Consider the following 23,307-nt stretch of genomic DNA (forward strand, 5'->3'; position numbering starts at 1 on the left):
TCATATCTTTTCCAGTCAATAGAAAACTAAAGAACAACTATCTTGAAATACATGTTGAGAAACATGAAGTGCTTGGTAAATGGGTAAAAAGAAATGTAAATGTAAAGTTTCGAAGTGAAAAAGAAAAGAAGAAAGCATTCAAGATGATTGCATCCCTGGAATTCCTCAATGCTCCGGAGGCAGAGGTAGGATGGTGAGTTCAAGGCCAGCCTAAGCTACACAATAAGATCCAGTCTCTCGCCCCCAAGTCCCCCAAAGTTGTAGAGATCAATTTAATCAGCTGCTGTCAAAAAGCCAGTATCCTTCAGCACTATTCTTACCCATGTTTGAGTCTTTAAAATATGTTTTTAAACATATATGAAAAAGTATATGCATACATAAAATTCTACATGTAAACTCACAAGTCCCAAACCTTTCTGAAACCACAAAAGGATCCATGGTTACAAAGCCCTTGTTTTAGTAAGCTGTGTTTGTGTGCGTGCATGCATGTGTGTGTGTGTGTGTGTGTGTGTGTGCACGTGTATATGCATGTGTATCTGTGTGTGTGTATCTGTGTTTGCGTGCGTGTGTATCTGTGTGTGTGCATATATCTGTGTGTCTCTGTGTGTGTGTGTCTGTATGTGTTTCTGTGTGTGTGTGTGTCTGTGTGTGTATCTGTGTGTGTGTATCTGTGTGTGTATTTCTGTGTGTATCTGTGTGTGCGTCTGTGTGTGTGTGTGTGTGTGTGTGTGTGTGTGTGTATCTGTGTGTTTGTATGTTACAAAGCACAGACTATAGTGTCGGTAGGGAATGTAGCTATTTTCTTTTACTTGAGCATAGCAAACACTTAGGAGTGTCAAAGGACATTCTAATAAAAGCTACGAACTAGGTTCTGAATCCATGCCCAATCCGTTGTAGAGATCTTTCCCCCTGGCATGTTAGGTAACTGGATCAGGCTAAATTATTCAAAATTAGCATTCCAACTAGATCTTTAGGATGGCAAGCCTCCAGATTCAGACAAGTCTGTGCAAAGGAAAGGGAGCTTTTGCAAAGATATGTGATATCCTCAAGCCCACAGCAGATCAGCCGGGCTTTATTAACCTTGACAGGAACTTAATATTAAGGAATTTTCAGTGAGAGGCACTTAGAGTGCAGACTTTACAGTGGGTCAAAGAGAGGGGCCAAAAGCTGTTGTTCATAGAAACACTCCAATAGACCCCTTCTTTAAATATAAACCCCCAGGAGAAGGGCAGCAAAGCAGCTACTAGCAATGGTTACACTATTGTGTTCCAAGCTCCTGATGTTTGATGACTACAGATAACTACTTTAGAAATGAAAGTCACTAATGTCGATGTGCCATGTACACAAGGTGCCCAACACAGAAGGACTTGCAGCAAGTGAGGACGGGCTGCAGACTCATTCCTGAAGCCACATGTGGCTTCTCCCCTTGGCCCTGTTCCATTTGCTTGAGGAAGACACTTTGATTTAAAATTTTTCTGCACCACTTTCGGGAAAAGGAGGGCAGTGAGCCTTCCCTGGCACTCCTTGCTGAGTCAAGAACAGGCAGTGACAGGCTTGGCCCAGAGGAGGCCGTCTGCCCTCTTGCTTGTCATCCTAGGAGCCACAGATGAAATCAGAACCCAGCAAACACTGAAGGGAGAAGGTAGAGGCTAGACAATGGATTACTCAAAAGTTTTTTTAAAAGCGGAAAACTTCCTTAAATTTTGCATATTTATTTTCCCTAGACTCCCCTTGAGTATAAACTTTGGCTTTAGGGGTCAGCATAAATTCCACACTGTGATTGAAGGCATTTTTATTCAGACAATAAAGAGGAACAGACAGGATTAGAGCAATCGGTGTTTAATCTTCTGGGGGCCCAGTTTTAACCCTTATGTGGTTTGAAAAGGAGCCACCATATACAATAAAAACTTTTAAAGTTAGTAAAAAGTAACTTTCTTGAAAATGACTTTAATATATGATATGAATGCATAGTTATATGGTAAAATAGAAAAGCACCTCAGATAAAGAATGTTCAGAACGGTGGTTTTGTCCCTATGGGCAAAGGAACGAGGACATAGCGATGGCTGAGTGGGGGCTTCTACTGTAACTGTGTTGTAGTTCAGAGAGAGACAGAGAGAGAGACAGAGAGACAGAGACAGAAAGACAAACAGCAAACAGGCAAAAATATCACTATTAAGTTTACATTTTGGTACACTGAGTTTGTTATATAGAATTTTGCAACGTATATGCTTAAAATATTTTGAAATATGAAGTAACTGGTTCGAAAGAGACTATTCGCCAACCAGAGCTACTGAAGGCAGTGGAAGAAATGCTTCAATCTGAAGAGAACTTAACGACACCCACGAGGACACAGGAATCAGTAACTTCAGAGAGATTAATAGAAATAAGGAGAGGAAATAAAAAGAATGTGAAGCCTTGTACAGCAAGAGCGTAGAGAGCTAACGAGGTTCCAACTTCTCCATGCACACAGTACAGGCACCTGAGCTCCAGAGAAGGTGGAACCGTACGGGGAGGTGGGTGTGCAAAGCAGACCTAGCATTCCAGTGTCTACCATAGAGGACGGAGAGTACACAGCACAGACAAACTTCTAGTAGGAAATGCTGGGTTTGGGGAGATTCCCAGAGTTAGCTTGAAAGTCAACTTGATGCTTCAAACAGTCAAAACCGAAGTTTACAGGCTCCGTGAAGTATGGCTCGGCTTCTGCAGCCTTAAGTCACAACCAGGTCCCAAAGCTCTCAAGAGCCCCTAGACCTTCACTGTCACCTTCACCTCACACCAATCACTAACCTTCCAGGGTGGCTCCCTAGGGACAGCCGGGAGGGTTGCTTGAAGAGGCCGGGCAGGGAAAGGCCTGAGTGCAGAGAGACAGAGGCTGCCGGGGAGGGTGCAGAAAAGATGAGCCTGAAGCATACTTCCTGCAGGTCACGGCCTTGCGTGTGCAAGGCTATGGAAGGTGGCTCTCAGGAAGTGCATGCGCCCACCTCTGGGACGGGTTATGGGTGGATGGGCGGTAATTCCACGATACCACTGGAAGCATCTTTCTACAGACACTCCCGTGTTTCATGCATGGCAGACCACAGAATTCCAGTGCCACAGAAGGAAAGAGTCCATGAATAGAACACAAAGTGCACTTTTCTTTTTTTGCTAGAGGGCCAACGCAGGAACAAAACCAAACCAAACCAAGGCTACTTCTTCTCCTAGCATCAGTTCTTAAGTAGTTACGGTCAGATCAGTATCAGTGCTGACAAGGATGCTCAAGGACCCTGCTGCAGATAAGAGCCCATAAATGCACACAACATTTGTACAAGACACACACAGGTAGAGAATTCTAGATCTGACCCCCTGATGACTTCTGTCCCCGTTTCTTCTTTGCTGTTCAAAATTCTCATCCTCCCTGTCTTGCTTGATTTACCACAGTCCTTCATGACTTGTTCCCAAGCTCCTGATCCTGGCCCCTCAGCTGCACACATTCTACAGGGGAGTGCCAGTGAGCTTCAGGACAAAGAAGCCCTGACCCCTTGAAGAGGGCCAGCTAGCCTAAGTCTCAGTTCCTCTTGTTAATACACGTAACAAGACGTAACAGATGGGAAACACGTGGCCCCTCAGTGATGTGGAATAAATGCTTTCTTTGTTGGTGTTCTGCTCTGCATTCCTCACCTAGCTTCTGAAGGCCTGGAAGCCATGGACTGTCCTGAGGGAAATTTTAGGTGTGCAGTCAACTACATTGGGCAGACATAGAAAGCCGGCAAAACATTTTCCTCCTAGGTGTGTGCGTGTTTCCAGAGGAGACTGGAGAGTATGTTGGACTGATGGAAGACATACCCTCAGTGTGGACAGACCTCTCCAGTCAGCTAGAAGCCCTGCTAAACCAAAAAAGCCATTCCTCTCCTTCCTTCTTCTACTGCCCCACCATAATGTGAGAGGGCACTCTTCATTTTTGGCCCCTCCAGGGCATCAGACGAAAGGGCTTGCATTAGCATTGCCACTCCCAGATTTAGACTGAGTCCCATCAGTTACGTGGTGCTCAGGCTTCTGTGCTGGAATTCCCAGTATTCCTGGGGACATTTTACAGACGCCACAGAGCGACACTTTGTGTCACAATCATGACAGCCGAGTCCGATTCCTCTCATTCCTTCCCTACGGTCCTTCAACCACCTATCCACCCACCTCCACTGAACTGGTTTGATTTCTCTGAAAAACAGCCTAATACAACTGTGGCCTTCTGCGAACTAAAACCGCTGCCCTTCTTTGTCCAATAAACTTTACCAAGAAAAACCCCGTCCATTCCACAACTGGAGCTAAGAGTCTTAAAATGAAACCGTGACTCATAGAATCCAGGCCAGGAGTTGAGTTTCACCGGAAAGATAAAGGCCCAGTGTGACTCTTTTGTCTTAGGCAGAGGGGCAGGGACCTGGGAGGCCTGATCCTGGAAGAAAGTGAAAAGGGGGACAGCAACCTAGGAGGCAAAACCACTGAAGACAAATCCCCCAGGCTGAGGGCTCAAGCTGCTGAGTTCACAAGCCAGCAGAAAGAGAGGCTGAAGAGAGGCCCTAACTTTTACTGCTGATAACATTGAGTCTAAGCTTGAATTACTGAATAAATAAAAACGTGTAAGTTGCTTGCACGCTTTTAACTGTTTCTTTGCAAAATTGTCAGTCTCTGAAACCCAACATTGGATTAGGCAAATAAAACTCTGAACTAGAGGAAGATATTCTCAATTAAATCAACACTGTAAAAAGCCAAAGACAGCGAAACTGCACCCAACACCCCGACCTCCCTCTGCTCCCCACGTTCTAGAACGCACTCTGAATGGCTGCATGCGGTTCCTGTCAGGATGTCTACGGAGTACTGAAGTGTATTTCCTCATTTAAACCCTAGAACACCTTAGGAAGCACATGCTAGTGGTATTTTGTGTATTTACGTTGGGTCAGTTAGATAAGCCTGTTCACAACCTGTTCAGTCCATCCCTTGGGTCTGAATTTATGATCTTAAATAATTAATATATTCCACATATTCTGTCAAATGCCTTGTCATGAAATCTCTATAAACCCAGTATTTGGAATCTGTCTCAAAGACATCTTTTATTTTCTTGGTTTTCTTAAGAGACAGCGGTCTCACATAGTCCAGGCTGACCTGAAACTTGCTATCTAGCTGAGGCTAGCTTGGGATATCTGACACTCTAGTCCCTACCCTCTTAAGTCCAAGGACTACAGGTATATACTATACTCAAGGTTTTACTAAAACATCAGAGAATATTTAAAAACTTGAAGATTAAAAGACAGGTTTAAGATCACTGGAGAGGTAGTTAAGTTTTTCTTAGCTGATGTTAGAACCATTTCAATTAAATGGAAGCGTTCATAGTGTTTGATAATTTGTCATTTCCACGAGATACGTTTCTATTTAAAATTTATAATGATCATGTAAACACCCCCGCTTGGCTTTGCTCCTGGGCGGGGAGAGCAGCGGACTCCACACTTACTTTGACCTGCGGGTAAGATTTCTTGTTCTTCTCACTGGAGGCACCGGGAAGCCCTCCGTGGGACGGGCCTTCGCACACGTAGCGGAATCGAAATCCTCTCTGCAGAGGTGAACACAAGTAGTGATTAACGACAATGAGTTAATGACAGATTTCTTGTTCTTCTCACTGGAGGCACCGGGAAGCCCTCCGTGGGACGGGCCTTCGCACACGTAGCGGAATCGAAATCCTCTCTGCAGAGGTGAACACAAGTAGTGATTAACGACAATGAGTTAATGACAGAGTTACCTACCGGTCTCTAAACGTGCAAAGCAGCAGGAGACAACAAAGCAGATGAGAAGCGCTCTCTAAAAGCCATGATGAAAATGATGCTTGCCGGCGTTTGTGCACTGAGCAGTGGCAGAGAAGCCAGGCACCTGAGCTCCTCATATGAATGATGAAGAGTTTAAGCCTCGGGACACAGGTGATAGTTTGTTTCAACTCATCGGCTGCCACCACTCTCTAGTTCGCCTTCAGTAAAAGGTAGGCTAATTATTTAAAGGAACTTCTTCATCTGCTCTGAACCCAGCTGGACTGGGCTGGACCATGAACATGTCTTTAAACATTAATTTTGTTAATAGTAACGTAATTAGGTTCCAGACTGGATAATGCTGAACTTAATCACCCCCAAAGTAGACAAAAGCATGTGTCACAGCAGGCTCCCCAATGCTAACCATAAGAACTGGGATCTACTTAACCGAGAAAATTCAGACACAACTTCAGTTTATAACTGGCACATCTGTACCCCAGTACTTGTGAGGCAGAGGCATGGGGGTGGAGCTCTGCGAGTCTGGGGTCAGCCAAGGCTACACAGTGAGATCCTGTCTCCAAAGGAAACAAGACACAAACCGCACAGCACAACACAACACAACACCAAAGACAGGTAACACTGTCATGGAATTGGGTAGTCTAAAGATATGTAATCCATGCTTTCATTCATTTCCATCATCTGTGTCCAAAAGGCCTCCAAGAGAAAGAACATTTCTAACTCAAAAAAATTAACGATAAAAAATTAAAGATAAAAAAAATTATCTTTAATCACAAAACTTCTTTGTAGCATTGGAAAAACATGTACCTGTACACTTTCATACCTCATAGAGAGTGATGTCTAACACTGTAACCAACAAGATTTCATTGTATAGCGTCGGACACCTATGTGTTATTCGTGGTTGAATAAGAATATTGAACGTCCTATACAAAGTAGCATTTATTATGAGGATGGAAATTTTCCCTGTTCTGTTAGGCTGGTGAGATGCTTTTGAGCTGGATGTGGTGGCCCACACCTGCCATCTTAACACTTGGAAAGTGGAAGAAGGAAACCCATCACCAGTTTGAAGTCAGGAATGACTCCTGGCATTTTCGTCTCAGAAGTAAATTAATTTTTAAAATTAAATAACAACCAAAATATAAGAAGTCTTAAAATGAATGCTCTGGACATATTTCTAATTCTAGTATTTTGAAATTAAATGTTTACTATCTACCCCTTTCCATCTCAGAAACTCCATTTACTTAGAATGAGTCATTAACCTCAGGGAGGCTCACACATCCAGTCAAAAAGCCTGACTTACAACTTTCTTACTTTCACTGAAGCCAGATATCAAAATAAAATCAGGCTGGCAAACACACATGATGTTTTGCACACATAAGATTTTATATATTCACACATAATGAATTAAATTTTGAATTCTGGAACTGTACTAACTGTCCAAATATATCATAAGTACTTATGACTTTGGGGTTCATGATAACAAACTGCATATTAAAACTCTTATCATAGTGCTCTGTTTAGAAAAATTAGGTTCTGAGGTTGGCAACATTGTTCAGTGGGTCAGATTGATCCCTAGGACCCACATAGTAGGAGGGTATGAACTCTCAAAGTTCACACACACACACACACACACACACACACACACACACACACAGAGGTGGGGACAGTGGGAGAGAGACTATATATTAGAAAAAAAATCAATGTGATTTTAATATTTTTGAAGGGGGGTTTAGAGAGATGGCTCATTAGTTAAGAGCACTAACTGCTCTTCCAAAGGACCTGGGTTCAATTCCCAGCACCCACACGTGTGTGTGTATGTGTGTATGTGTGTGTGTGGTATGTGGGGTGTGAGTGTGTGTGTGGTATGTGGGGTGTGAGTGTGTGTGTGTATGTGTGTGTGTATGTGTGTATGTGTGTATGTGTGTATGTGTGTGTGTTGCAGGTGGGGTGTGTGAGTGTGTGTGTGTGTGTGTGTGTGTGGTATGTGGGGTATGAGTGTGTGTGGTATGTGGGGTGTGAATGTGTGTGTGTGTGTGTGGTATGTGGGGTATGAGTGTGTGTGGTATGTGGGGTGTGAGTGTGTGTGGTATGTGGGGTGAGTATATGAGTGTGTGAGTGTGTGTGTGTGTGTGTGTGTGTGTGTGTGTGGTCAGGAGGCAACGGGAACAATGCCCCAGAGTTCCACGTGGCATTCCTGTCTTTACAGCAAACGTTTCCATCTGATTTCAGCTTTACATGACCAGCGTAGTCAGGACGAAGATGTCTCTGCTGTTTAACCTGTGGCCACATCAGAACTCTGCAGCCAGGCACTGCATGCTCTCAGCATTTCACGTCTTAGCAGTAAGTGTTTTACAACACAATGTGTTAGCCCGCTCTCCTGGGTTACAAGAAGGAACAGCCTAGTAAAGGCACCGGGTGACACAGCTCACTAGGCCAGGTATATAGTTCTTCAGCGCCACGTGGATGTGACGTGGTTCTCATCTGTGGGAGGCTATACCATAGCTTCCACTCCATAATAATGGAAACGCTCTGCTGGCAGAGACTGAAGATTCTCTTCTCTCTTACACTACTAGAGCTGCATAATCCCTAACGCATAGATCTGCAGTTCTGAGACCATTTCAGTCTAGAACTATTGTGCCCAATGTTTAGTAGGGAGAGAAAGCCAGACAAAAACCATAAAAAAAATAAAACAATAAAAAATAAAAGGCTGGGACTGCAGCCAGCAGGAGTGTGGAGGGACCGTGTCCATTCTAATTATCTCCCAGTGCGTTTACTGCCTTAAGATACGCAGTTTAAAGGCAGGGAAGCACCCTGTGGGCGTGGGCATGACCAACAGAGAGAGAGAGTGGCTGTGAACCTGTGTGTGAGCATTTCCTAATGAATGAAAATCACCAGTCCTTCCCTGGAAGCCTCTGATCAGCTAAGCTGGAAGAGAGACGGACTAACAAGGATTTATAATTAACCGATGTTTCAAGGCCATTTGAAGAATGCCTAAGAAAAATGCAGACACAGGAAGTCATTGCGTAACATGGCAGGCTGTTGATCACTCTGATAAAAACCCAACCTCTGTCATCGGATTTAACTACTATTACTCAGTGCCTGAGCCTTAACATTAGATGCAACATTACCAAACACCCAGCCCCTGTATTCTTACCTGTTTCGGTTGCTCTAGTATTTGAAGGTATGGGCCATCTGCTAAAAAAAACAAGCACAACACAAGAAAACCAAAAGAAACTGTGAGACATCTGAAACCTCATATGGAACATAAAGCAAACCAAATGCCCAGATTATGTTTTAAACAGAGATTTCAAATCAATTTTATAGGTGAAATTCTACTTACTGATACCCGTTCAGCCCCTAAGCTTAGCTTATTTTAAGAGCAGTTTTGTAGTCTAAGTGAATAAAGATAAAAAAATAAAATGGCTTCTTCTGAATAGCGATGGTGCACTGCAGCCTGCAGTCTCCTGCCTCAGCAAGCATTTAGGGTACCAATACAGCTGACCACAGTGAGCACCTCTGAGTGCTATGGGGTGCCAGGTGGCCTTTACAACATGTTGTTGTAGACAACAATATTCCTTCCTCAAAGAGAACTGCTCAGTATTAAATGATGATAGAAACCTACAGGAGGGAGACCCTGGGCCACCTGCCTCTTCTAACACTGCTACCGAATTCTAGTCTTTCCCTTACCTCAAGCCAAGGTATGGCCACTGTTGCCTAACTGGCTTGTTCCTTGCCATCTGTGAGACCTGAAAAACTTTTCTGCATTATCCATGCCTGCTTTGTTTTGTTTTGTTTTAGACAGGTTCTCATCTTGTAGCCTTAGCTGGCCTGGAACTCGCAATGTAGACAAAGTTGGCCTCAAAGTCACAGAGAACTTCCTGCCAAGTGCTGGTATTAAAAGCACGGACCATTCCCCCTGGCATCTTATTCATAGCTTTTGATGCAGATAGAATAAAATACCCAGCAGTGTGCTCTCACAAGAACTACGATCTAAAGCAGCCCAGAGTTAGGATAAAAATACCAGAAATAATGTAATTGATGATAAATGCATGCCAATTAATTACTGTGAAAAGGACCTAAAGGCTCAATTTATATCCCAGTGATATCTGACTTGAAATTTCAAAAGTATTCACAACTTCTGAGAACCTAAATATAAATGTTATGATAAAAAAATTCCCTAAGGACTTCAGCTGGTTTTTTTCTGTCACAGTATGACAACCAATAGCTGTGTAACACACAAACATATTCGATATTTTATATTGTTTGAATGAGAATTAAGACTTGAGGAAATGCAGGGACAAGGAGTAGAGCAGAGACTGAGGGAGGGACCATCCAGGGATTGCCCCACCTGGGGGTCCATCCCATGTGCAGCCACCAAACACAGACAGTTGTGGATGCTGGGAGATGCTTGCTTACAAGAACCTGATGTGGATGTCTCCTGAGAGGCTCTGTTAGAGCCTCACTGATGCAGATGTGGATCTGAGCACTGAGAACATGGCACTGAGCACGAGAACCCCAAAGGAGGAGTTGGGGAAAGAACTGAAGGAGCTGAAGGGGTTTGCAACCCCATGAGAGGAACAACAATATCACCAACCAGCCCCCCCTCCCCCCAGAGCTCCCAGGGACTAAACCACCAACCAAAGAGTACACATGGAGGGAGTCATAGCTCCAGCTATATATGTGGCAGAGGATAGCTTTGTCAAGCATCAATGGTAGGAGAAGCCCTGGGTCCTGTGAAGGTTTGATGCCCCAGTGTAGGGGAATGATTAGGGTGGTGGGGTGGGAGTGGGTGGGGGAGCACCCTCGTGGAGGCTGGAGAGGAGGTGGAGTGGAGGGTTTCAAGGGGGGGAGCCAGGAGGGGGGATAACATTTGAAATGTAAATAAAATAATCAATAAAAAAAGAATAAAAAAAAGAAAGTTAAGACTTGAAGCTGAAGATAGTCTAGAAGAACACTTCTGTGCTCATTTGAAAATTCACTCTTTCGGCTGAAGCTTAAGCCTTATTTTGCATAATTAATTTTTAGAAGAGATAAAAGTTCAGGTTGTACTTTAATAAACTGTAACTTCAAAGAGAATGTATTTTATCTTCTCAATATTATGACTGATCAGATAACACTGAAGACTGAAACTGTGCATGGAGGCAATTGGGAACCTAATTTAAGCTAAACAAGAAAGGCAAGTGGGTGGTGACTGCTGGTCAGTAAAGTAGCAAATTACCTTCTTCTGAATCGCATGAGATTCACCCCTTGGCACTTTAAACTTGTAGAAAGGTAACTGTAATTTTAAATTTCAAAAAGAAAATTGCTAGAATTTAACTTTTCTGAGGAAATAAAACTGATAGGGAACATATGAATATGATACACCCTGTATGACAATATTAACAATATACATTTCTTCTAGGCCAAAAGAGCCTACCAAGAAGCCAGGCCAAAAAGAAAGCAGTATTTGGACGAGATGCTGCTGAAATATGGAGGCAAAGGAAACATCCTTGAATTAGGCTCCAAATCGCTTCCTTCTTAACAGCCCTACTGAAGATACTTGGGAATGTTTTTAGACTTTCCTTATGTATGTGAAATTCCATATGGGGTTGGGGGTGTGGGTGGGGACCAGACAATCCTTATCCTTAGAAGAGCACATCCAAGGTAAAGTGAAGTAGAACACTGGGTCTGATGCATATATATTTGTTTTAAGACTAACCTGTTGGCCACATTTCTGGGCCAGAAAAAAAATGATCTTCCAGTGTAAAAAGAAAATTAAATCACAGCAAAATGACACAGATCTAACAGCTGTCCCTTGTTAGAGAGTTTCCAACACAGGGTTGGAAATATCAATAGTTTGAGATTTTAAGAAGTTGAAAAGATTGGGAAAAAAATCCACAAGAAAATTACTAGAGGATACTGGTGTAGATAACCTTCCTACTCCTTTAAAATTTGAACAAAATGCCCAGTCCGTCTTGGACTATAAAAACCAGACAACACACTGAAACAGAGGCAAAAAGCTAGTGCCAAGAAGGGGCAGTTACAGTAGGAAAGCAATACACTTGTACACTTCCCTAACGCTCTGGAGAAAACAAGTCCCACACCACCATGATGTGAACACGTTTGACTTCCTGAGAAGATTCTTTTGACAATTTTATTTCTAAGTCCATAAACCTAGGGAAAAGGAGAACACGTTGGGAAAAAAAAATCGTCTCCCTCAGGATACTGTTTAGTAATTCGTGAGGCATTTTATAGAAACGTGTGCTTTGCCTAAGGGCAGAACCAAGTCTGTATCTTGGTTTATTTCCAATAAAGCAGAGATACTAAGGCAAGCACTTCAGGCCTCAGGGTTTAGAAGTTCTCAGGAAACACAGGTGCCTCTGCTGCATTTATGTGGTCACAAGAAGGTGACCTAGAGCGCACTAGACAGCTCAGGATCACAGAGAAATGGTGGTGGCTTAGGAAGTACGTGTTTAGGGTAAGGGCAGACAGGCCTCTGTGGTGTCACCTCTGGGTACAGGAGAGGAGGGTGACACATAACTCTCCTTCTTCCCATGAGTGTCTGAAGAGGGGACAGTAGAAGACTTTCTGAAGGCCAAATGCTGGCACAACCATAGTCATTTTAAATGAGAGTGATCAAAATTATATCAAGAGACAAAGAGATCCGGAGTACACAAAGCACCCACTGTCCACTTCTGTGATCGATAAAGGCTTCTATACACATCTTCCATGAGCTAACATAACACGCGGCTGCTGAAGATGGCTCAGCTCCAACAGGTGATCAAAGCAGCAGAAGAGACGTCACGCCAAGACTACATACATGTCAGTCAGTAATGAGCCTGAACGAAGTGCATGTGCTTCAGCATAAAGGACCTTACACAGGCTGTAGATTGGTTCGTTAACAGTCATGTTAGGAGGATTAGTTCTGTGAGCTTTGCCTGATCAGACTAGAAAGGTTACATTCCTACAGTTTCTCCAGGGCCTCGCATCCTGGCTGACACGGATCGTTCCCCAGACACAGACCTGAGGGGCCAGGACTGGCTCTGTGGGAGCTGCAGGAGAGCAAAGAGATGAATGGAAGGGTAACAGGACATGGAAAAGGAGAAGAGGGAAGTCCTATACTGGGTAAAGACTAGGCTTCAGGGTGTTCTAACAGATACCTGAGACCACACTTACTAAAACAATGAGTGAGTGAGTGAGCTGAAGCATTTTTGTGAGACACATTTTCAGAAAGCAAACTGAAAGGGTGGTTTTAAAACACCGATTGCCACTTCCTTCCTATGAACAGCATTGAATTTTAAAAGAGACGATTGTGGCTGAGGAGATGGCTCCGCGGTTAAGAGTGTTTGTGGCTCTTCCAGAGGACCTGGGTTAGGTCCCAGGCACCCACAGAGCAGCACGTTTCCTTAGAGTAATTTCATATAGACTTAGTTTGGGTTGATCCACATCTCCCTGACTCCTGACCCCAAATATTATTTTTAAGGAAAAGGGGGTGTTTTTCTTACCTGTTGACAGTGGTATATCTGTTGAATATAATTCTGCATTAAATATGGAGTGAGTCAAAGCAGTATTCAAATGAAACATCTGTAAGGAAGAAAATGTGAATATTTTAATTTCTCTTCTTTTATTAATTAGTACACAAAGCTAGAAAACTAATCACAAAAATGAAAGCTAGAAATAAAAACCTAAAAATAGGAATCCTGAAATCAGGATTTTAATGTGCCTTTCTGGGACCTTCTTAGGCTGCTGTTGTGTGTGTGTAACTTAAGTAACAAAGGACTTTGAGGAGAATAACAGATATGGGGTCCCCAATAGCCTGGTGGAACCCACAAGCTGTGCTCCTTCAGAGCCAAGAGAGCTTCAGGCATGCTGGGCCCTCCAGAAAAGTTGGCAGAACGAGTGATCTGAATCCTGCACCCTCTTAGTAATAGGAGTAAAGTCCCAGAGGGTGGGGAGATGGCCCAGCTGATAAAGTGACTGTAGCACAGCACAAGGACCTGAGGCCTGAGCCCCAGTACCCAAGTGAAAAGCTTCATCTGCAGCATTTGTCTGCAACGCCAGGGCTGGGATGGTGGAGACAGGATCAGGTTTGCCGGCTGAGATGTCTAGCTGAATCCACCAGCTCTAGGTTAAGTAAGAAACCTTTTCTCACAATCTAAGATGGGGAGCAAACCTCAGTCTCCACACACACGTGAATGCACACTCACAGACAGACACATACATGCATGTAATCTTAGATATCCGTGCTTCTGTTTTGATGATAAATATATTCCTTATTGAGCTCCAGAATTACAAGGTCTGAAAGAATCACAGGCAGGAGCTACACAACTTACAAAGTGACTGACAGTACAATTGAAACATGGGGGAGCACAGAGCTCACTTTCCCCCACCTCTATTTTCTTTTTTTATTGGATATTTTATGTATTTACATTTCAAACGTTATTGCCTTTCCCCTCTCCCATCCTCCCTCCCCCTGCTTCTATGAGGATGCTCCCACTACCACCTACCCTCTCCTACTTCAATGCCCTGGCATTACCCTACACTAGGCATCGAGCCTTCACAGGACCAAGGGCTTCCTCTGCTACATATGCGGCTGGAGCCATGGGTCGCTCCATGTGTACCCATTGATTGATGGTTTAGTCCCTGGGAGCTCTAGGGAGTCTGATGGGTTGATATTGTTTTTCTCCCTGTGGGGTTGCAAACCCCCTCAGCTCCTTCAATCCTTTCTCTAACTCCTCCATTGGGGTCCCCGTGCTCAGTCCGATGGTTAGCTGCAAGCATCCTCATCTGTATCAGTAAGGCTCTGGCAGAGGCTCAATATAAATACCTGGACTTAGTAGATTACAGTATACTGAGCAATGGCGCCACAGATTTCTACATTCTACTCCCCAGAATGTAACTACTCCCCAGAACCTACCTACTCCCTAGAGCCTATCTACCTCCCAGACCTATGCTTTCTATGACAAAAGATGTATTGCACGTGGCATTGCCGTGGGACTATTAAATGACAGGATTATCCGGGACTGTCCAAATGTGCTACTTAGGAGAGTGGGAAATCAAAGGGCAGTGGGCCCATACAGGCAAGAGTCTGGGATGGCAGCAGGATTCATCCAGGGCTACGGGCAGCCCCCAGAAGCTCAGAAGTCAAGAAATAAACGCTGCTAGGAATGTAGTTCTGTTGGTGCCTCAACTCTTGACATTTTTTTGTTCAACCCTGCAGAAGATATTTGTGTTGTTTCAAGTCATAAGATCACGGTAACTCGCAACAGGAACAACGACACAACTAAGAGAACTGGAAGAGTGGACATACAACATTTTGATAGAATTAAGCTCTGCCTCGGTAAGTTACTACTAGCAATGATTCCGAAAGGAATTGTCCCAGTTAGCTCATTTAGAAATTCACACTCATATTTACACGCTTCGTATTTGTCTCGCTCTCCAGAAGTCACTGGTTGAAATGTTTGTGGACAACATAGAAACCAAAGTATTTCTTTCACTTTCCAGTTTGCAAACTGAAAATGAGTAATTTTTTTGTCCTTATTAGTAACTCACTAGATATTCTTGGGTACCTCAAATCCTACTATGTCCAGTTAAATCAGGAATAAGAAGAGTAATGCTTACATTTGTCCATTACATTCGTGTGCGTGTATGTAAGTGTGTGTGTGCATGTGCGTAGTATGAGTGTATGAGTGTGTATATGTTTGTGTGTGTGTATAATGTGAGTGTATGAGTATTATGTATGTTTGTGTGTGATGTGTGTATGTGTGTGTGTGTGTAGTGGTGGAGGTCAATGTCAGGCTATCTTAGTAAGCACTTTACTCTTCGAAAATTCTCATTGGCCCCTAAAATGTGATGTTTAAATGAGAGTCACTTCAAATCTATTTTTGAGGGATGCAAATTTTCAATTGAGGAGCAAAAAGCATGCTATATTTCAATCCTTAAAGCAAAGCTCACCCATGCCATTCACTATTTACCACAAAAGAAATACTGTATGGAAAACTATGTCTTACAACAGTAAGTTCCAGGTGACCATGTGTGGGCAAGGAGAATGACCTCGAAAGGAAATCCTCTGCTGTGGTTCTGCCTCTGTCTGCAGTGACTGGGCTGAGGGAGAAGTCCCACTAAGACAGACGCCCCGTTGCACGCAGCATGTGGTGTTTGCTTGGTGAGGCATGGAGTACAAACTCCAGTGTGGCTACAACACTCAGGTCACCTCCCTGAAGAATGCAAACTTTAGAAAAGATAAACTTAAATAAAGCTCAAGACAGGAAAACAAACAAACAAACAAACAAACAAACAAACAAAAAACCCCCAAAAAATCCAAACTCAAAACCAAAAAACTTAAAACGCCTTCAATGGCCTCCGATCCCCCGACAATTGAACTATCAGAACATGCCCACCCCGCTGATCAGTTCAGAAGTGCCCACATAAGATACTTTCAAAATGACTGTCCTCAGCAGGTCTTACTCTTTTGTGGCATAGAAGACCAGCTCTGGTTGATAAGATTTCCTGTGTACAGACAGGAAAGCATGGTTTGAAACCAAGCAGAAACAGCCCTCACGGTGGTGAGAGCTGGCCTTTGTTAGAAGAAGTGCATTAAAAGTGAAAGGTTAAACAAAGGGGTTTGGTCGTATGAGCTGCCAGGTGTCTTCTATGCTGCAATAAAAAAGGAGTTCTTAGGTTCACCCAGTATCGCCATCTTTACAACACGGTGAGGAGCAGAGCGTGACCTGAGATGCTGTGCACGCTCACTCCACCCAGCTGAGTGAGAAGATGGCCACTGCAGCCCTCACTGCGGCTCTCACTGCATCTCCAGGGCCACTGCAGCCCTCACTGTGGCTCCTGGGCTGTGTGACTATAGAAACACTGGGTCTCCCCAAAATATTTCATTTTCAGTTTTACTTTTGGCTGATTCTTTGCAAGCATAAATTTGGGAAATGGCAGTCTCGGATGTTCGCCACCGAAATTTAAATGTGAGATACTAACGAACGTTGTACCAGGGCCACCTGGGCAAGTAGTGTCCCTGCACTGGTTGTAGCTTTCAAAGCCCAGCTTAGACCTCCTTTTAAAAGTGATTGCTAACCTGTTCTTTCCTCAAAGGAACGAGCAGCATTCCCGCTCCCTGCTTCTGTCCCTCAGTGAACCAAGGCAACAGCCACAGTGTGCTTCGGTTCCTCCTGAACTGAGTGACTAATGCCTGTCTCTTACTCTCTAGGATGCTAATGTTCTGCGCGTAATAAAGTCTCAATAAATAGCTAAGGGGCAAACAGCGGCATTTTAAAGAATTTAACAGATTATCACAGCCCACTTCTACTATTGCCACTATAATCATGCTGGCGTCTAGAAACTGCTTTCAAGAGTCAATCCTATGCTCCATATATCTTGTGTGAGGAGAAGAGAAAGACACGGAAGTGTCAATCATCAGCATGGATTCCTCACACTGTCTAACATGTCTACGGGTTTAGAACTTTTTTTTTTTAAGAGAAAAAGCTAGAGGGAAAGAGAAGACACAGATATCCTCATGCCAGCCTCTGTCACAGCTGCTGGCACACCTATGATGACAGCGACAATGACGTGATGATAAACACTGATCCGCCCTCACAGCACGCTCACCCTCAAGGACTGCAGCGGGCTCCCCTACAGTACCTTTGAAAGAATAGATTTTGACCTCGGAGGTGGGAGGTGTTCTTCCTTCATGTGACCTTATTTGGACATGCAGCCTTTGCTTAGATATCACTTAAGAGGAGTTCACACTACATGGAGATGGAGCCTCAACCCAAAGACTGGGGTGTTTATAAGGCAGAGGTGATGTTACCCCAAGACGTGGAGGAAAACCAGGCAACCACAGACTCTGGGACTGGTGTGACGCCAAGGATCTCTAAACACAGGAGCTGTATGAGGGGGTCACTATCCTGCCTCAACTCTGAGTTCTCCCCTCCAGACCTATGAAAGGATACATTTCTATTGTCTCAAGTTACCAGGTTTGTAGCGATGTTAATAGTAGCCCATCTCTCTGAGCAGCAATCTTTTTTTACATACCAGTCATCACATAGAGCACTGGGGTCAGACCTGTACCACCGCAACTGACAAAGTGGCTGTTTTCTGGCCTGTAGTATTATGCAAAAATACAGGTAAAAGGGCCCTCTCTGACCCTGGAAGAACAGAAAAACTGAAGAAGAAAAAATAGAGTAGTGTTTACTCATTTAGGGTTTGCTTGATACTGAGTTACTACTGTGGGTGGCCTGGGTGTGTTTGGAAATGAAGTTGCCAGTGAGACAAGGACTTACTTGCCCAGTTCCGAAAGGATCGTCGTCTGCCATGTTGAAGCTGTACAAAATAGAACAAAAGAAATCAAAACTGTAACTCCGGAGGGAACCTTAGAGATCCCATAACCCTGGCACACGTGCAGGGCGTGCTGTATTTCTATAGAGACCACAAATGTCTGCACAGAGCCTCGGAAGGAGGGTATCGTGTGTGCAGTGCCTCCTTGCCATTTAACTCTCATAGTAGGGAGACCACAGGCTCTAAACCCTCTTGCTAAGTTTGCAGTGTGCACAGTCTGAAACAGCTGGTCCTGCCTTTGTGTACAAATCAGGTGCAGATGAAGTCTTGCAGCCATTTCTACTTTTAGTCTATCTACAGTTTATCATCCTATCCTTTTTGTGCATTTTTTCTTCTCGTGAACTCTGAGATGGTCTTAGAACTGTCTAGACTTGGTTGAGAGGCTGAGGAGGTCCTGATCCTGTTTTACATAACACTTGAGTGGGCATAACATGCCACCCTCTGTCCTCTTGTGAGGACCCATGGAAGTTGCTCTGCCTTTGGCAAAGCGCAATGAAAATTCTGTAACTCCTAAAGTGTATACTAAAAACAAAAAAACGACAAAACAAAACAAAACAAAAAAACCAGTGAGAACATCAACCCTGAAAATCTCAAATTTACTGAACTTGGCAAGCTATTAATATTACCGGCCTCAGCAGTCTCCAGTCACCCAGAGGCCTTGGCAAACATACAGAACCATGCATTTGTACCCCAAAATCACACTCCATTCAGGATAAAACCCAAATGTAGAAAAGCCCTGACTTCTACCCCCTGAGGGAACAGACTCTGGATCACAGAACGAGGCTGTTGTGTGTGCCCACTGTGTAGGCTGATGTAAGAAAGGAGTCTGGTTTATTTTCCCAATCCAATGTACTGTCTACTCTCCGTCAAAAGTCTATCTCGTACTAATGAAAACATCTCATTACATTCCCATAACTCGAGGCTTCATTTCCAGGGAAAGGCTCTTGTGCTGACGAATGCATGGAAGTCTCTGGAGCACTCCCAGGGGCAGAGGGAGCACTCCCAGGGGCACACGGAGCAGGGCCAGTGCAACTAAAGGAAAAGGAGCAGTTGTAAGTCCTCTGGAACAAGTTCACAAAGGTTTGCGCAGGGAAGCCGGGCTGCTTAAAGCGAAGAAAGACTTGAAAATGTTTAAACACAAGCTAGAGAGCTGCCTCAGCAGTTAGGAGAGCTTACTACTTTTGCAGAAGACCCGGATTCAGTTCCCGGTACTTACATGGGGCAGCTCACGACGGTCAAGCTCCAGTTACAGGGGGCCAACACCCTCTTCTGGCCTCTGAGGGTACCTGCACACATAAAGTATACATAAACGCATGCAGGCATACACGAACACGTAATTTACAGGTACACACATATTTAAAAAGAAAGCATGTGCTGGGTATAGCGGGACATGCCTTCAATCTCGCATTTGGGAGAAAGGGGCATCTACTTGATGTCTTTGTGGTAGAGGTTAGCCTGGTCTACATGGTGAGTTCCAGGGCTACACAGTGAGACTCTTGTCTTAAAACAAAACAAAACAAAACAAACAAAACAAAAACATCCGAGCAGCTGCAACTGAACATATTTCTATCCAGGCAAATAGTTAAACAAGGGAATTTTGACTTGATAAAGGGGTATGAAGTCATTGAAAATACCAGGGTTCTGCCACTGCCTGGTATGTGGCTTTGGATACTAATTAATTTCTAAAGTGTTTTACACCATCCTTGTGACCCTAGGTTTTCCATTAACCCGGGTGATGCTATTCTTTCCTAACAATCTGAAGACAGTCTTCTAAGGAGGAGGCGACACTATTGCCTTATTAAACTGTCCAAACCCATTTAGTACTTTAATGCCATTGATTCTGTGGTATCCCTGAACAAGGATGGCACCAACAGATACGCTAATGTGAAAGGGAGATAGCTCAGGAGGTCTCAACCCTAGACTAAGAGCTACAGGCACACACGGAATGCTGAGAGCAGGAGAAACTGTTTTCCCCAGCTTATGTGCACACTGATCAGTTATTCAATACCAGTGGAAACATTCATACAAGTAACACTATACGGATGGAGCAGACTGGGTTTCTATTTTGTACTTAGGAAAAGATATATAGAGCTAGAGAGATGACTCAGTGGTTAAGAGCATTGACTGGTCTTCCCAAGGTCTGGAGTTCAAGTCCCAGCAACCACATGATGGCTCACAACCATCTATAATGGGATCCAATGCTCTCTTCTGGTGTGTCTGAAGATAGCTAGAGGGTACTCATACATGAAATAAATAAATCTTAAATACACACACACACACACACACACACACACACACACACACACACACACACACAATCAATTAAAGAGAAAGAGGCCATGGAGTTTTGAAAGAGAGCGAGAGGGGGACATGGAAGGACATGGAGGCAGGGGAAAATGATATCGTTATACTTTAATCTTAAAATTTTTCTTTAAAATTAGACTGTTTTATAGAACTTCAAGTGTGGGAATTTAACAAAAGGAAGTCTCAACTTGTAAGATTCAACTCCAGCCGGCTCACTTAAGAGATGGAAGGGAATCCTCCTGGTCCACGCCCTAGACAAAGCCCTAATGAAGATGGCTCCACCTTAAACATTGACAAACCACCAAACCGGGCAGCTTGTCATCAGTAACACCCTCTCCTAAGGTTTCTAGATTATGTGTGTCTAAGAACTCAAAGTACTAAAGAAGCTCACGGAACACTTGGTGACTTAGAATCTTGACGTACAAAGCCCTGACCATTACTGAGGTATCAGAAGAGAACAGCAGCTCCAGCGTGATGTAAATGCTAATTTATAATTTTAAACTAAAATGTCAATTGGAGAGGATGAATCACCGAGTGATATTTGCATTGATTGCAAAAGCAAGTTTTATATCTAAAATGTTGAAATCTCAACTAAGCCCTTGGAACTGGGGATTAGAAAAGCAGAGGGGAAAGTCCCTTATGTACCCCTGCTTCCTCAGCCTTCCCTCCCTGCCCCCCACTTTCCTTTTGCTCACTCCTGAGCTTTTGAGGAAGGACCTTGAGACATAAAGTGAGACAAGCCTGGGTCTCATTTTCTGCATGTGTCTCCCTCAACCAGGAAACCACTTTAGAAAGATCTTCACGGCACCTAAAGAGACGCAGGAAACGTAGCTGGGTCCCAAAAAATATCCAGGGAGATGGGTGTTTCACACAAAGCACAATGTAACCAAAGCAGCCAAGTCGTGAGTATGTGACATATTCTATGAATGCCGAATGGACGGTTTCCTGCATTCCTGTGGCAATCTTCCTAGTAACTCAATCTGACACAGGGGCTTCTTGGTGAAGCAGCTGGACCGAGTGGAGAAATTCTAAAGCCATGGGTGTGTGCTGCGTGCCATTGAGGACAAAGTTGGGAGCTCTCCTGCCAGTAAATGTATAGCATCCAGGCTCAGAAATATAGGCAGTCTGAGGCCCTGACTCACTGTAAACACCACCACCGCCACCACCACCACCACCACCACCACCACCAACAACAACAACAACTCTTTCTGTTCTGTTAGATTTCTTTGGGGGAAAAAAACCCTCTAACTTTTCAAAACCATTAAAATGATATCACAATCCACGGAGAACCACAATTTGCATCTTGAAAAGTAGACTATCTTTCCAGATGCCAGCTAGAAGGTGCCCTTGGAAATCAGGGCACCTTGGGGTGCGGTGGCATGGTGGCTCAAAATTGTAGGAATCATAACAGGTGTCACTTAGGCGTAATTTGAATGTACCATTTTTTAGCAAGAGGGGTAAAGTTACTGGGAAAGGGGACTTTTCCGCAACGTTTTCGTTTTGTACACTGTACGGACAATAAGTTGCTAAAGATAAAATTGTAAAATATGTTAGAGCTTCTTTTTCATAAAGAACTTTATGAAGAAAACAATGTAAGGGCTATGGCTCTGTACAGTGTATCCCATGTAAAATATTCCAAGGGAGTAACTTCTGCAAGTCAATTTTCAGGAGTTGGTGATGTGCTCTGGTAAAATTGTTCGCATTATTATTCTACAACTGTAAGTCAAATACTATGGAATTGCTGTAACAATGGGGAGATCCGTATAGTGACATGGAAATTTATCTAATATATATTAGAGATATATTATAATAGAAAAAGAGGCTGAGTCAAAATTTAAATCGTAGAACTTAAGAAGTTCTGACATTGTTAAATAAAATATGAAGTATGAATAAGTCAAAATTTCTAATTATTCCTGACTTCTCTTCAGAAGCGTCCCCCTTTCTGTGAGCCCGTGTCTGACAGTATGTCACAGTAATGATGAATGCTGGCAATGGATTTACTTCTTTTCAGAAATGCTGACTTCTAAAACGGTGCCTTTTTTTTTTTAAAGAAATCAATGTTACTGTGTATGCCACCACACTGAGATTTACAGAAACCAGTTTCCCACTTCTTTCATTTTCAATATTATTTCACTGGGAGGATCGAGAAAATTACATAGAGCAATGCAAGCATGTATGGCGAATGCAAACCTGAGAGCATGTGCAGATACCCATTCGTAATGGAATGTCAATCTAATAGGTTAGCAGATCCACGGAAAACACTCAGCTTGTTAATTCATGAGAAGCTCATTAATTGAGTGGGAGATACAGAACATATGTTAACTCATCAGACAGTCTAATAATAAATATCTCATTCATGATAAATTACAGAAAGAATGTTGCAAGTTGTAGAGTTTTTGTTGTCCTGAGAGAGACACTGGCTTATATATTTGACTGCTTAGTCACCAGGGAGTGGCACTATTTGAAAGGATTAGGAGGTGTGGCTTTGTTACAGGAAGTCTGTCACTGAGGGGGAGCACTGAGCTCTCAAAAGCCCACCCCAAGTCCAGAGTCGGCCTTTCTCTGCCTGCAGATCACGATGTAGCACTCTCAGCTACCGCTCCAGTTCCTGCCTGTGTCCCCCTGCTCTCTGCCATGATGATACTGGACTAAATGTCTACAACTGTAAGCAAGCCCCCAGTTAAAGGCTTTCTTTTAGAACACAGATACATTTCCCACCTCTATTCACCGACGCTCTACCATATTTGAGTCTGAAGCAGTTGTATGTCATTGCCTTATAAATTGTTTGTATTTTTCCAGGGGGAAGGGGTGGATTTGGAAGTTATTCTCTGACATGCTCTGGGCTGACAGGACCAGATGGCTGGTCCTACCACCTTCTAGAAGTGATCCAAATATCCTG

At 43.6% G+C, this 23,307-nt stretch overlaps 1 protein-coding gene across 4 annotated transcripts in view; it reads right to left on the reverse strand.

Annotated features, from left to right (window-relative positions):
* Nfkb1 (nuclear factor kappa B subunit 1) overlaps positions 1-23,307 on the reverse strand; it is a 115,015-nt gene that overhangs the window by 73,240 nt on the left and 18,468 nt on the right. For 2 of the 4 annotated variants that reach the window (XM_087635126.1, NM_001276711.2), the window contains 5 exon segments: positions 19,321-19,390; positions 18,050-18,089; positions 13,268-13,346; positions 8,938-8,975; positions 5,480-5,578 (listed from right to left, as the gene is read on the reverse strand). In XM_087635126.1, coding sequence (XP_087491252.1) covers positions 5,480-5,578; positions 8,938-8,975; positions 13,268-13,346; positions 18,050-18,082 — 249 coding nt within the window. In that variant the 5' untranslated portion in view covers positions 18,083-18,089; positions 19,321-19,390. 4 annotated transcript variants of the gene reach the window in all.

This window comes from Rattus norvegicus, chromosome 2 (genome assembly GCF_021556685.1).
Source record: "Rattus norvegicus strain SHRSP/BbbUtx chromosome 2, alternate assembly SHRSP_T2T, whole genome shotgun sequence".
NCBI classification, from domain to species: Eukaryota; Metazoa; Chordata; class Mammalia; order Rodentia; family Muridae; genus Rattus; species Rattus norvegicus.